The sequence below is a fragment of the Tetrahymena thermophila genome (genome assembly GCF_000189635.1).
Source record: "Tetrahymena thermophila SB210 genomic scaffold scf_8254359, whole genome shotgun sequence".
Classification (NCBI taxonomy): Eukaryota; Ciliophora; class Oligohymenophorea; order Hymenostomatida; family Tetrahymenidae; genus Tetrahymena; species Tetrahymena thermophila.
This window is the reverse complement of record NW_002476143.1, coordinates 163,616-177,462: the sequence shown is the minus strand read 5'-3', so window position 1 is coordinate 177,462 and position 13,847 is coordinate 163,616. Positions and strand designations below refer to the sequence as shown.

Sequence of the window (13,847 nt, the reverse complement as noted above, 5' to 3'; positions counted from 1 at the left end):
TCTTTTTTAAACTGAGTGTTTATTTAACAGTTTATTTATTATTAAAGACATTATTTTAATTTTGTTATTATATTTTTGAAGCAATTAATATTATAAGAAGACTACTTTTAAGATATTAATTTTTAATAAAATAATTAAAATATTAACTCTTGATTTTAAAATCAAATAAAAAAATTATTTTTATTTTTAAGAAGAAACGTCAAGCAAATTATTTTTATTACAGAATGATTTCTCTAAATTATTTAAATTATTGATAAATATCATTAAAGACTTATTTTATAATATAAATAAAATTTCACATAAACGCCATTAAATATTGTTTTGGATTATTTTTTTATACTCTTTAATATGATTTTTTTTCCTTATTATCAAATTAACTAGGTAGATGCTTTAGATATATTAAAAATTAACTTTATATAATCTATAAAAGCATGCTTAATAATAATATCTTTAAATGTTCATATTATAATTTTGTGTATAAAGTAAAAAAAACGATTTCTTTATTTAAAAAACATTTGTTTTAACTTTGCTAATTTTTTTCTAACATCCTATGTATTATTTATTGTATGTATATACATGTTGCTAAATAACAATATTTATTTTATTCACTAGAGAGAATCTAAGAAAGATACTAACTTAGTAATCTAATCAATTTATTCTTCGTTAATTTGCTTAAATTTCTCCTTGTCCATCAAATACTTAGCATCTGGATAAACAAATTATTACTCATCTGTCTTCCAGTTCAATTTTTAGATGGTTTTAAAGGTATCTTGTTCGCTATTTTTATATTTAATTTGTAATTAATAAATCAGATAATAGTTTTTTATATTCTAATTAGTTTAAAAAAAATAATATTTTACTTCAATGCAAGCAAATTTTAGAATTCTTTGATGCTTAAGTTAGCATAATTTAAAGTGATTTCCTTTAAGATTTTTTAGAAAACTGCAGAGTGCAACATATGAAGTAAACTTGAAATACTCTTATTGTTGACATTGCTATTCACTTGAGCTATCAATTAGAAAGCTGCATTTTACTAACCTGACCAGAGAACAAACAATATCTTGTGGATTTCTTATAAGGTTTAATTCTATTTCTTTTCATTCTATTTAAAAAATAAGATAAGTAATTCGAATTAAAATATCTGAATGATATTGAAAATCATCAACTAATTAATTACAGTAATTCTGGCCCAGAAGAATTTAGCATTTTCTAAATCATAACTGATCAAGTAGCATAAAAATTAAATTTAAAGGAGAGTGACAGAATGTTCCTCAATGGTTATCTATTTAATTTCATATTAAATGTTATTTTTAAGCTAATTTTCTATTTATTTCATTTAGGAACAACACATGGTCTCCTAAGTTGATTAAAAGAAATTACATTAATGTTTTCTTCTAAATCCTCTAAAATTTTAATGATATTTTCAATCGACTAAGTATTGTTGGGTAACTTAGAGATTTCCTTAACCACTAAAGTTTCATAATCTTCCTTGCTTCTACCTAAATGCTCGCTCATCTTAACTAAATGTTATGGTTTCTTTATGTTTTTATTTGTTCTTTATTTTTTTCTTAAAATTGATACAATTTTTGATATATTTGTTTTACAAAGAATCTAACTAATCTAATCAAATCAAATCAGAGTCTATTGAGAATTTTTTGATAAGATATATATTAATGCATTCAATAAAATCATAGAAAAGAGACATATCAATAAAATGTTAAGTACAAGGCTTAGATATCCTATACTTCTTTTCTCAAGCAAAAATCTTATCTCATCTCATTCATTTTATTAGTTTTATTTATTATTATAATACCCATCCTTCTAAATTAATGCATCTACAAGTTACGAAGATATAATGCATTCTGATTATTTTTTGATAAATTATTTATAAAATATCTTTTCTAAAATTTCATCAGAATTTGTTATTTAGTTTTTTTATATAATCACAAATAAATTGCTTTTTATTGAATAGTTAATCTATAATTAAAACTATTTCAAAAAAAAAAAAAATCAGATTGCGTTTCATAGAATTTAAATGAAAAAAAAAAAAATTAATTTTTTAATTTGTCTTTTTTAAATTAAATTAAAATCTATTTCTAAATAAATAATATACATAAAATTGATACTTGGATTAACATTAATAATTAATTTTTTTATAAATTTTGTGAATATACTGTGTATTTTTAATAAAAATAATGATTCTGTGTTAAGTTAAATAGATCTTCAAACACTTGCGCTAGAATACTATTTGATTATTAATAAAAAGTAATTGATTTACAGATGACTTTGATAAAGAAATTAATTTAGACTTATGATAACAACTACATTGAATAATAAACCAATAAATAAAAATTATAACAAAATATCTATTTTTTAAGCTGATAAATATTTAAAACTTACTTCATTATCATATCCCAAGTCTTTTGGCTATTTTATTTTATAAATACATTAAACTGATTTAATTTTTATTCAAATTATCTTACTTTGCAGAAGTGAAGTATGATGTAAAATATGCCAAAGCAAAACATGATTGCTCCAAATATGAAGCCTAACACATCGTTAGATTCATAGATATACACAGCGATTGTAGCCAAACTTAATTTTATCAATAATACTTAAGAAATCTAAAGCATTTTAATATAATTTTTTACTAAATATTGAAGACTCCTCTTCCAAGGAAATTTTATAAAAACTTGAAATAATTAGTGACAAACTCAGCCTTCATTTCTCCAGCAATCAACATTGCACCCAAAAGACTAATTAATAAATATATAAATTATTTAAAAGGTTAATTCTTTTTAAAACAAAAGTAAAAATGTACATCAAAAAGAATGGAGTGAAAAAGTTAAAAAACTTTAAAGTTGTAATGTCATTAAATGGCTGCAATAGGATAATATGATATATCGACAAACCTATCAATAGCAATCTAAAATTAAATTATTTAAAAATAACTATTTCAATATCGTTATAAATGACTGTTATATGCTTACGCTAAACCTATATTTATAATTTTAATAACAGTTGCTGTGTTTTTACCCATTTTTACTTACTTTCTTAAATTTGAAATGTTTTCTAATTATTTACAATTTAGTCTCTAAGTTTTTGGAAATTTTTAATATTTATAAATTTAAATGCAATTCTTTCTTTGGCTAAAAAATTTAAAGATTATTATTTAGCAAGGAAAATTTCAACTTAATAAACTAATTTACTCACCAAATCTAAAATAATTCTAATGATAAAAATCAAATCTTAGAACAATTTTTGTGGTATTTGTGAATTATTAATTAATAACTCAATAAAGATAAGTAATACGAATCTAATTAGTGAGTTATAACATATCTACAATTTACTATATAAGTAATAGATTCAGCTATTACTAGATTACAAATAATTATGTTTGTAAATTAAAAAACATGTTATTTAAAACTATTTATATAATTTATATTATTAAATAAATTGTAATTGTTAATTCAGCTATTTATTTAAAAAGATTAAATAATTTTATGTTTCAACAATTTATTAATAAAATACTTAGTTTATTATTTGTAATCAAAGTTATGGAATATTAAATAATATTCAATCAATAATAGATTTATTTAATGTTAGAAATTATTTTGACTTGTAAATTAATATTTTATTTTAAGTTTAAATAGTTTGTTTTACACTATTTCTAGTTAATAATTCCAAAAATATTGCGGGTTTATTTTTAAAATTTGAATAGAAGAGTAAATAAATTTTTAACATCTCAAATTTTTAATCATAAAATTCAAAGAATATTCAATAAGAAAGTATTAATTGAAAATATTTAAAAAATAATATCTCTTTTAATGAGCAAAAAAAGCGTAAATGTAGAATAATTTGACCAGAATTACTATTTCTTTTGTAATAGACCTGAAACTGTTGTTCCTGATTCATATGAATTATTTTTATTTTATGATGCTTACTTTTTTTAGAATAGATTAGAAGCTTGTGAAATTAAGTGGAGCAAAAGAATGACCTCATGTGCTGGTACTTGCAAACACTCTTCATACAATAGTTGCACAATAACTTTGAGTGAATCTTTATTGTAATATAGAAATTCAAATGAGCTTAAAGAAACTTTATTGCATGAAATGATTCATGCATTTTTATTTTTGACAAATCCTAAGGCATGCTTAACTGAAGGAGGACATGGTGAAGAATTTAAGAGTTTAATGAACTTTATCAATTCAGTTACTGGATTAAATATAACAGTATATCATAGTTTTATAGATGAAGTAGAGTCTTTTAGAGTCCATGTTTGGAAATGCAACGGACCTTGCTAAAATTCACCTCCTTATTTTGGAATTTGCAAGAGATAAATGAACAGACCACCTCAAAAAAGCGACTTTTGGTTTGAAAGCCATTAAAAAAATTGTGGAGGGTAATTTATTAAAATAGATGGTCCAGAATTTGGAGATGATGGAAAACCTGATCCTTCTAAACAAGCAGTAAAAAAGACAAAAAAGGATAAAAGCGAGGAATCAAATACAAAGAGTGTTCAAAATAAAAGAAAGTAAAAGAAAAACGAAGCTAAAGTAGATAATTTATAATCCTTAATAAGTAGATACTTGATATCTGACACTGAAAAAGCGAATGAAGGCTCAACAAACAAAGAATTTACATAAAAAAATTCTAATTTAGTTGAGCAGTATAAAAAACCTTAATTTTAGGATAGTATAAGTGGAAATTACGAATTAGGAAATAACCTTCCAAGCTCTAATCAAATTATATTCAATTAAAATTCTTAATAATAAATAAAAAGTAACCCGTAATTTAAAACAATATAAAAATAGAATTCATCTAATGATGAGTTTTCTCTTGAATAGTTTGCTTTTCATAAAAAAGGTAGGACTTAAAATAGTATTTCTAACATATATGAATTTAACTCAAACAATGACAATAGTAAAAACAATTTATTGTAAAATTTGACATCATTATAATAAAATAATTAAAAGTTTTAATAATAAGAAGAAAATATTTTATAAGGATAACAAAATAATCCAAAATAATTTCAATATAAAAACTATTTTGTTAAATAAAATGAAATATAATAAAAAAATAATAGTTAAAACATTCAAATTTAAAAAAATTAAGATTCATCTGATTCCTCTCTCGAGTCTGAAGAAAGTATGGGATTTTTATAGTAACTGATTAATAAATAGAACTCTCAATAATAAATATCATATAAGTTTAATGCAAATAATGTATAAATGAAAAATGATGATTTACAGCAATAGTAATAATCTAGTTAGTTATGCTAAAATAATAGTTTAGAGGACAGCCTAGAAAAACAATTAAGTGATTAAATTATAGAAAATGATTAATTTCTTAGTCAGGTTAAAATACAAGTTGCTTTTTCAAGAGACAAATCTTTTAGCAAAGATATATATTTTATTTATTTAATTAATACTAGCTATTTTCTGATTGATATATCTGATTTGTTGTAAAAAATATACAATTTAGATGAAAAAGTTTATTCTCTTAAAAATGTAATATAAGAAAAAGATGGATAAGATTTTAAGATAGAAAACTACCCAAATTTTTAGCTAAATAAATTCGATGAGAATTACCAAATTTTATTTGATTATGGAAATTTAAAAATATATTTTAAAGAACTAAAAAATATAAACTTGAAAACATAAAATCCCATCTCTAAAGTATTTAAAGATGCTATTTACAAGCCTTAATTATAGCAACAGGTTAATTTATAAAACAAATGAATAAAACTAAATTAATTTAATATTTTATAAAAGTATTATTTATAATTAAAAATAGATAAAAAAGTAATTAATTTTTCTCAAAATAAAAATAGATAAATTCATAAGATAAATTTTATATTTCTTCTATAAAATAATAATAATAAACAATAAATAAATATTAGAGAATTTTCGATCAAAATAAATGGATTAAGATTAAATAAATTTTAAATTCTAATAGCAATATAATTTATCTATAATAATAGATAAAAATAGAAATGTTTCTATCAAAATAAATTGATTAGGAATAAATTTATTTTAATATTCGAAAAAATTTAATTAAAAATAAATAAAAAATAAATTATTTTCTCTCAAAATAAGCTTATTAAAATTAAAGTGATTTTATTTTTAATAGAAGACTATTTAATAATTAAAAATAAATCAAAAAGTAATTAATTTTTCTCAAAAAAAATAAATGAATTGATAGATAAGATTAATTTTATTTTTCTATAAAATTAATATAATAAATAAACATAGAGAGATTAAACGAATAAAATAAGATTAAAATAATTTTAAATTGTAATAGCAAAATAATTTTTTATTAATTTTAGCTGCAAATATAAATTTTTCTATCAAACTAAATTGATTATGAATAAAGTAATTTTAATATTCTAAAAAATTATAATTTAAAATTAAAAATAGATATATAAAATAATAGATTGTTTTCTCTCAAAATAATTCGATTAAGATTAAAGTGATTTAATTTTTAATAGGAGTATTTTGAATAATTAAAAATGAATCAAAAATACTAAATTATCTTTTAATATTAAATTATTTAATTGAAATAAATTAATACAATTAAAATTTAACATCATAAATAAAAATAAAATTTTAAAAATATATTTAAGAGTAAAAATCTATTTAAATTTATTTAATATATTTTAATATATGTTATTGATTTAACCTAAAATCACCTTTTTTGTTAACCTTTATATTGGTTTTTGTAATTTTGATATAAGCCTTGTTGATGGTTGTAATGATTGTTAGTTGGAAGCATTTATGATTAGCTTATATATTCTTACTTATTGCCTTATTTAACTTAATATTAATTGTACTAATCTTATAGTTTATAAGGACTCTGCTTTATGTTACTATAAACATTAGGAGATTCAGATTAAAGAGACTTCAAACGATAGGATTCTTTATCTCTCTCTTACTCATAGATTTACTTTGCCCTTAAAAGTAATTTTTACTTTCTTTGATCTGCTTAATAGTTATTGTCAGAAAAATAATTAATATCAGGTTATTCTTGTTTTTATTGCAAAGAGTTGTATTATGGGCTAGAGTACTAATTTGAGAAAATATCGCTTTTATTGCTCATTACCTTAGAATGGTCGCTTTGTTTTGATAACTTGGAAGATTCTGGTGATTATGGAGAATATTTATAATAGTTTGGTATTTATATTAAATTTTAGGCGCTTTGCTAGTTGTTTTTTCCTAAAATTTATGAATATATTTGATTCTAATTTGAGTTTTACATTCTAGCTGATGAAAGATTAGATTGATATGGTTGCTTTGTAGATAAAGTTGCGTTTGATTAAAGAGCTATTTCTGTAAATAATTCATCTTAAGATATAAATTTGTCATTTAGGATAGTTTTAGGGTTTATCTATACTGATTAAGTATTCCAATCCAATTCATCTTTGTCATTAGATTATTTCTTGTTTAAACCTTTATGTATTGGACTTTAATCATTTTCAATAAAGCGAGGATTGAACATTAAAAACTCAGGATTGTTTGGAATTACATGCCCTTAATTGTATATTTTGTATTTGTCATGAAAAATAAATGAAAACTGAGCTAATCCTTCTTATTTCATCTTATTTTTAAATAGCTTAAAATCATCTAATCCTATATGACGATAGAATTACTCAATTCTATCAAATTAATTAAAGAGCTTATCACTTTTTTCATAAAACACTTGAGCCATTTTTTCTAATAGGACTTAAAACTCTTCAAATAATATTTCACCTAAAGTTGAACCCACTTTGTTAAATAGCTGGTAAAGTGTTTTAATATCTAGCTCTTAATTGATTAATTCAAAGTCATTACAAAACTTTAAAAATCTATTGAGAGTGAGAGACTTTGGTTTTTCTACAATAACCTATTCTCGTTTATTCTTTCTCTATTTTACATTAATGATTTATTCTGGTTCCTTTTTTTGCTCTAGATAATCAACCAAATTAGAATAAAACTAAAAAATCTTATTCAAGTTCTTTATTCTCTTTTCCTTTTATACTAAAGTATTATGAAACTAGTAGTCTTTTTCAATCTAAAGTTTATGTCTCAACTCTTTCTCAACTTCTTATTTTATTTCCTGTCTAATTTTTTTCTAGTCTTCTGCTTTAGCTCTACTTTATATTTCTAGTTCTTTTAATTTTTATTTCAGCTCTTAGATCTATTCATCCTTTTTAGGATCTTCTTAAATCTTTTGAATAACAGTCTCTACCTTTTTCTTTAAAAATATAATTTTTTATTAAATAAATAAATTATAAAATATCTGTAATAAATACTTCTTCATCCTTTTATATTTAAAGAATTTTCTGCTTAAAAGATTTCACTGATTCTTCATTAATTAATGAATTTCCTATCAAAATAATTTTTTTAAATTTTAATACAAATTTTTAACAGAAAAAATCTTTTCCAAAACATTTTCATAAATTAGATTAAAAAAATAAAATACAAAATTAAAAAAACATTTTTACTTTTTTAATTTTCTTCAGCAACTTCAGTTTCTATTTTTGATTGAATAGCTTGCCTTGAAAGTTGTAATTTAGGTTTTTTGGGTATGTATTCATCATAGCTATTAATTGGGAAAATGACAGTTTTTTCTTCTGACCATCCTTCTTAAAGAGAGTAGAAATTATCAGGGTTCTTCATCAATTTAGTAACAGCTTAAATTTATTCTTCATACTTTTCTTTTATTGGTTTAAAATTGTTAACATTTCCTTAAAAGGAAAGACTTGCTACTAGAGAAAAATCATATTCTGGTGGGACATAGAGTTTAAGCTATTAGGTGGTATTTTAATAGTATTTGATAATTTTAAGTGCATTTTATGCGATCAACTTTAAAGCCTATGTAATATATTATATTTCATCTTTGGTTAACAAAAAATGGATGTCAAGCTCAATAGTGCTGCTATTAATCTGCTTAAATTCATTTTGTTAATCCATTCCAAGCGTTTCACATAAATTTTATGGAATGTCAGAAAAATAAAATCCGCTTGGGGTTTTAACTTAATTGTTACATTTTACTTAAATTCCAAAAAAATCATTTAAAAATTATGCTAAAAATCGAGATTAAAGAATAGGCCTACCATTTCCTTCATGTTCCTTGTCATCAACAAAGGACTCTCCTCCTTCTATGTACATCAAAATAGAGTACTTCCCTTTTGTATTGGCAGATTAGATATTTCCTAAATCAATTTTCATTAGTACACTTTATGCTTAGAGTGCTTAATTTACTTTCTACATTTCATCATAAAAGAATTTACTATTTTCAGATGAATCAATCATACTTTGAATATTGTTAAGATTACAATATTCTAAGGCTTAACATATTCTTAGAAGCTGCTCGCTATCTGCTTAAAATAAATTCTTTTGTAAATCAACCTAAGCAAATTTTGTTAAAATATCCTTTCTTGCAATTAGTAAATTGGCTGCCATTTAGCCACCTAAAATTTCAGAAGAGGAGATAGAAATAAAATCAAAGTAACTGAATGCATTTTCTTATTATTTTTAAAATACAATCTAAGAAGCATCCAAAATAGTATAAAATTAGCATTCTGGATATTCTTTTCTTAAGGCTTCTACTTGGTTAATAATATCTTCTATTTTTAAAGGCTCGTTAGTTTTAGAAGAAGTAGATTTCACTTAAATGATATGATACTTTGTTTCTTTTATGTGGTTTACTACTGTATTTACTATACTGTTTTATTGTATATTCCCATAAGTATCTGTTTCTATGGTTACTAATCTCATTCTCTCTGCTATCATCAACCATGGAAATACGTTTTTGTAACTTTGGTAATTTTAAATGTAAACATTGATTTTTACATCTTAACTCTCTGTATTAACTAGGTTTAGGAATAAATTTGAAATATAAACAAAAGAATCCATATTTTTTTGAGCTTAAAAAGCCAAACAAGTGTGTACTTAAGATGAGCAATTTAAATTTTTAAATATTGCTTATTAACAGGAGTTAACTATTTAATTTCTTATTTGCTAATCGTAGTATGAAGAAGATTAAAATGGCCTCACAAATTTATCTATATTTTGCTCGATAACTTTGATATTTCTTCCGTTGGAGTACAAATCTGCAGGTAATGATTGCAATTTACCATAAGGGGTTTGAAGCACTACTTTATAGCCCTAAATTTATTCTATTATTTCTTCTTTTGTTGTAGTTTTTTCAAGTTGATTTAAACTCATTGCTAATCTTTATTCTCCTACTAATAATTAAGTATATTATTTTTAATGATATATTGTCTGTTTTTAAATAAATTAGAGATATAGAAATCTGTGAGGTTGAAGTTACTGTTTTTAGATTTAAATTATCTTTTAAAATATTGATTTCTTAGAAAATTTATCATAGTAAAATAATTAAGATACATATATACATACAATAAAATTATTAAAATTGAATAAGCACAAAATATACACCATAGATTCTTTCCTTGCAAGTAGGTAGTTTAAAAGTGATCTTTTTGCAATATTCTAGTTCGATTTTGTTTATTAATTTGAAAATGAATGAATGAGAGTATATCTTAACATTTTTAATTTGATAAATAAATGTTTAAGCTAGTTTTATATAAATTAATTTATTATAATCTTAAAAATCTTTATCAACATTTAGGAATATTAATTACAGAGAATTAGGTAATTATGTTTATTGATTTATTTATATGAAAATATTTTATTTAATAGCAGTTTCTAAAACTCATTCTTTTCAATTTTTATCTTAAAATTGATCATTATAATATTAGAGTATCTCTTTAAATTAACATTTAATAAACAAATATTTAATAAACTTAGTATTTTAAAGGTTAAAACAAAAATATTAAATCACAATTTTTTTTTATAAAAGCAAAATATATATATTACATTAGAGTTAGGAAATGAAGTTAATTCAATTCAAAAATCTTTGTTTAATCACTTTATAAAAGCAAAATTAGTTAGTAGTTAAATGAGAGTTAGGTAATGAAGTTAATTACTTTATTTATTTATTTATTTATTTATTTATTTATTTATTTATTTATTTATTTATTTAAGTATATTTTTATTTAAGAGCATTTATCTAAAATAATTTCTTTGCAAATAAGTTCTTAAAAGTTAATATTTATTATTTCAATAATTATATCTTTATTTATTTTAGTTTTGTAAAAATCAGTTCATTATCATTATTTAATTATGTTCAAAAATCCTTAATCACAATTTTTTTTATAAATGGAAAATTAGTTACAGGAGAGTTAGGCAATGAAGTTTATTATTGTATTTACTTGAGTATATTTTTATTTAATAGCAGTTCTCTATTATTCATTTTTTTTAACAAAGGAGCATTTTTTTCCTATATTTATGTCTATAATAGCTAATTATAAGTTTTTTAATTTTCTTTAAATTTTATTGCATCTTCTTGCTGCTTTTTAATTTCCTTTTGATTTAAATCATTAAAATAATTATCTTTCCTAATTTCACTTAATTTCTCCTTTTGTTCTCTTTATTTTTTCTCATCCATTTGCTACATTAGTGTATTTTTAATCATCATTTTATTCTCTTTGATTATCATTTTTCTATTTTCTTGGACTTCATTATCCTTTTTATCTTAGTAAAGCATTTCTTAGAACATTTTATTTTCATCTTACTTAGCCAACTCGTCTAAATCCTTTCCAGTCCTTTCATGATAAGCATTCATAACCTGCTAAACTCTTTCCTCTCTAGTTTTAACTTCTTTTTCTCTTTATATAAACCTTTTTTCTTCTAATTCAGCATAGACTCTCATTCTCTCCTGTTCTTCTTATTTTTCAATTTCTCTCTTCACAATAAATAACCATATATTAATACTTATTAATAAAACTCTATAATAAAATTACTTCTTCTTATTATCTTCTGTTAAACTTTTTCATATCTCTTATTTGATTTCTTAACAGCTTTCTAGCTTCTCTTGCTCTTATTTCTTCTTTTTTCTCCTCCTCCTTATTTTATTTTTTTAAAATATCCATCATTTCGTTATGTTTTTTCAAATCATAGTCTTTTTCTTCCTGCAACAATCTCTTTTTTTCTTCCTTCTATATTTATTTATAAAGTAAAAAAGTAACTTTTTCCTATATTCTACATATCAAACTTTATTAAAAAATAGATATTTTTCAAACAAACAAACAAACAAACAAAAAACAATAAATACCTGCTAAGCTATTCTTTCAACTTCTTTGTCCATTAATAATTATTGTTGTTTAGCTTTTTCCCTATCTTACCTTTCTAATTTTCTATTTTCTTTTCTGACTTACTACATGTATTTAATGTCATCCTTTTTTTCTTATTCTTCCTACTATTTTCTTGTATTCTTTTGTCCTTCTAGCTCTTTCCTTCTTTCTTCTTGCTCTTTTAATTTTTTTTCCTTTAATTTTGCATTTTCTCTCTCCCATAATTTTTTTAGATCACAAGGTTTCGAATTTGCCAATGATACTGATCCTAAACTCTAAATTTCAGTCTTTTACACTTCACTTTTTTTTGTTGCTTCATCTAAATTTTACGATACTTATTTAGACTACTCCTAACTCTAAGGCTTATCCTCTTACTTACTTTATGAAACTTTTTTACTTGCTGTTGAAATTATTTTTGATTTCTTTTTGATTGATTTCTCTTTAATGATATTTGCTTGCTTCATCTAAAAGTGTTTCATGTAATTCTAATCAAATTATTTTAGCATTTTTTTTTCTAAGCGCTCCATATTCTCTTTGTTAACTTTATATTTTGCAAAGAAATCAGTTACTTACTCAATAAGATAAACTCTATCATATCCATTAGTTTTTGAATATTTATTTATAAGATCTTTTTAATATAATTCTTTTAATATTTCCCTTTACTAAACAGCTTCGTTTTTTGAAATATCGCTTTTCACTTTACTCATTTGTTTGCTTTAGAATATGAATTAATTAAAATAATTAACTGGTAAAAAACTTAAAATAGATAGATACCTAGCTACTAATACCTAACTCTAATATAAAAAAACTAAAAATGAAATAACTTATTTGATTTTTCAAATTCTAAATAAATATATATTTTAAGATATTATACAACTCAATTAAAATATTAATAAATAATATTAAAATTTTATAATTATTTAAATTAAAGAATAAAACCTCTGTGATTAATAATTAAAACAATTTAAGAAAATTAAAAATACCTAATAGTTTATTGAAATTTGTATAAAATAAATTAAATAATTGTGATAAAAAATTTGATATGTTTTTATACACTTAAATGTTATAACAGCATTAAATATAAAATAGATGAATAGTTTGTTTAAATAGTTATTTTCTTTGACAGTTTATGATAAACCTCCTTTACTCTAAGAAATGAATTAATTTACCTGAAATTCTAAATAGTTTAGGTATATTTAGTTGAATCGTTTTAATAATTTAATCTCTTATCTCATACTATTTTAAAATTCTTGATCAATATCCTAGTACATTGAAGAGAAGAAATAATTTATTAAAAACCTTACTAGAATAATTGAATTATAAATTATTTTTGGCTTTTAATCCATAATAAACTTTTTCTAAAAACAAAAAAAAATTTTTTATGATCAATATGGAAATCTTTTAAAAAAATAAATTTTCTAAATTTTTATATAAACTTTTTTTTTTATAAATAAATAATACTAAGCAAGGTGTTTAAATTAAATCATAAAAATAAATTATTTTTATTAAGTTAAAATTTTTTAATTATTTTCTTAAAAGTAAGTAAGTAAATAATTCAGTAATCAATTAGAAATAATATAAAAACCATAAATTTTCATCAAATGATATTTCAATTTAAATATCTTTTCTTTAATTAATTGGATTTCTAAAT

The 13,847-nt window shown here is 21.5% G+C and overlaps 5 protein-coding genes across 5 annotated transcripts; 1 reads left to right on the top strand and 4 right to left on the bottom strand. All coding sequences in view use genetic code 6, as the record gives it.

Moving 5' to 3' along the window:
- Positions 1-605: 605 nt before the first annotated feature.
- TTHERM_000840039 (COP9 signalosome, subunit CSN8) lies at positions 606-1,515 on the bottom strand (the record flags this gene model as incomplete). Its single annotated transcript, XM_012800364.1, has 4 exons — positions 606-777; positions 861-1,102; positions 1,178-1,282; positions 1,381-1,515. The coding sequence occupies 4 exons, from the start codon at positions 1,513-1,515 to the stop codon at positions 606-608; spliced, it is 654 nt and encodes a 217-aa protein (XP_012655818.1).
- Positions 1,516-2,223: 708 nt separating this feature from the next.
- Positions 2,224-3,040, bottom strand: TTHERM_000840038 (COPI associated protein; the record flags this gene model as incomplete). The annotated part of the gene is made up of 6 exons (XM_012800363.1): positions 2,224-2,244; positions 2,401-2,427; positions 2,484-2,595; positions 2,652-2,756; positions 2,822-2,926; positions 2,991-3,040. The coding sequence occupies 6 exons, from the start codon at positions 3,038-3,040 to the stop codon at positions 2,224-2,226; spliced, it is 420 nt and encodes a 139-aa protein (XP_012655817.1).
- Positions 3,041-3,716: 676 nt separating this feature from the next.
- On the top strand, positions 3,717-5,741 carry TTHERM_00840020 (SprT family protein; the record flags this gene model as incomplete). Its single annotated transcript, XM_001025278.2, has 1 exon — positions 3,717-5,741. Exon 1 carries the CDS (start codon positions 3,828-3,830, stop codon positions 5,739-5,741), a length of 1,914 nt encoding a protein of 637 aa, XP_001025278.1. The 5' UTR covers positions 3,717-3,827.
- Positions 5,742-6,687: 946 nt separating this feature from the next.
- TTHERM_00840010 (hypothetical protein) lies at positions 6,688-10,250 on the bottom strand (the record flags this gene model as incomplete). The annotated part of the gene is made up of 3 exons (XM_001025277.2): positions 8,483-10,250; positions 8,291-8,364; positions 6,688-8,232 (listed from the first exon to the last, which is right to left on the bottom strand). The coding sequence occupies exons 1-3, from the start codon at positions 10,206-10,208 to the stop codon at positions 6,688-6,690; spliced, it is 3,345 nt and encodes a 1,114-aa protein (XP_001025277.1). The 5' UTR covers positions 10,209-10,250.
- A 940-nt stretch (positions 10,251-11,190) lies between these two features.
- TTHERM_00840000 (hypothetical protein) lies at positions 11,191-12,903 on the bottom strand (the record flags this gene model as incomplete). Its single annotated transcript, XM_001025276.2, has 3 exons — positions 11,191-11,808; positions 11,867-12,061; positions 12,178-12,903. 3 exons carry the CDS (start codon positions 12,901-12,903, stop codon positions 11,191-11,193), a joined length of 1,539 nt encoding a protein of 512 aa, XP_001025276.2.
- Between the last annotated feature and the right edge of the window lie 944 nt (positions 12,904-13,847).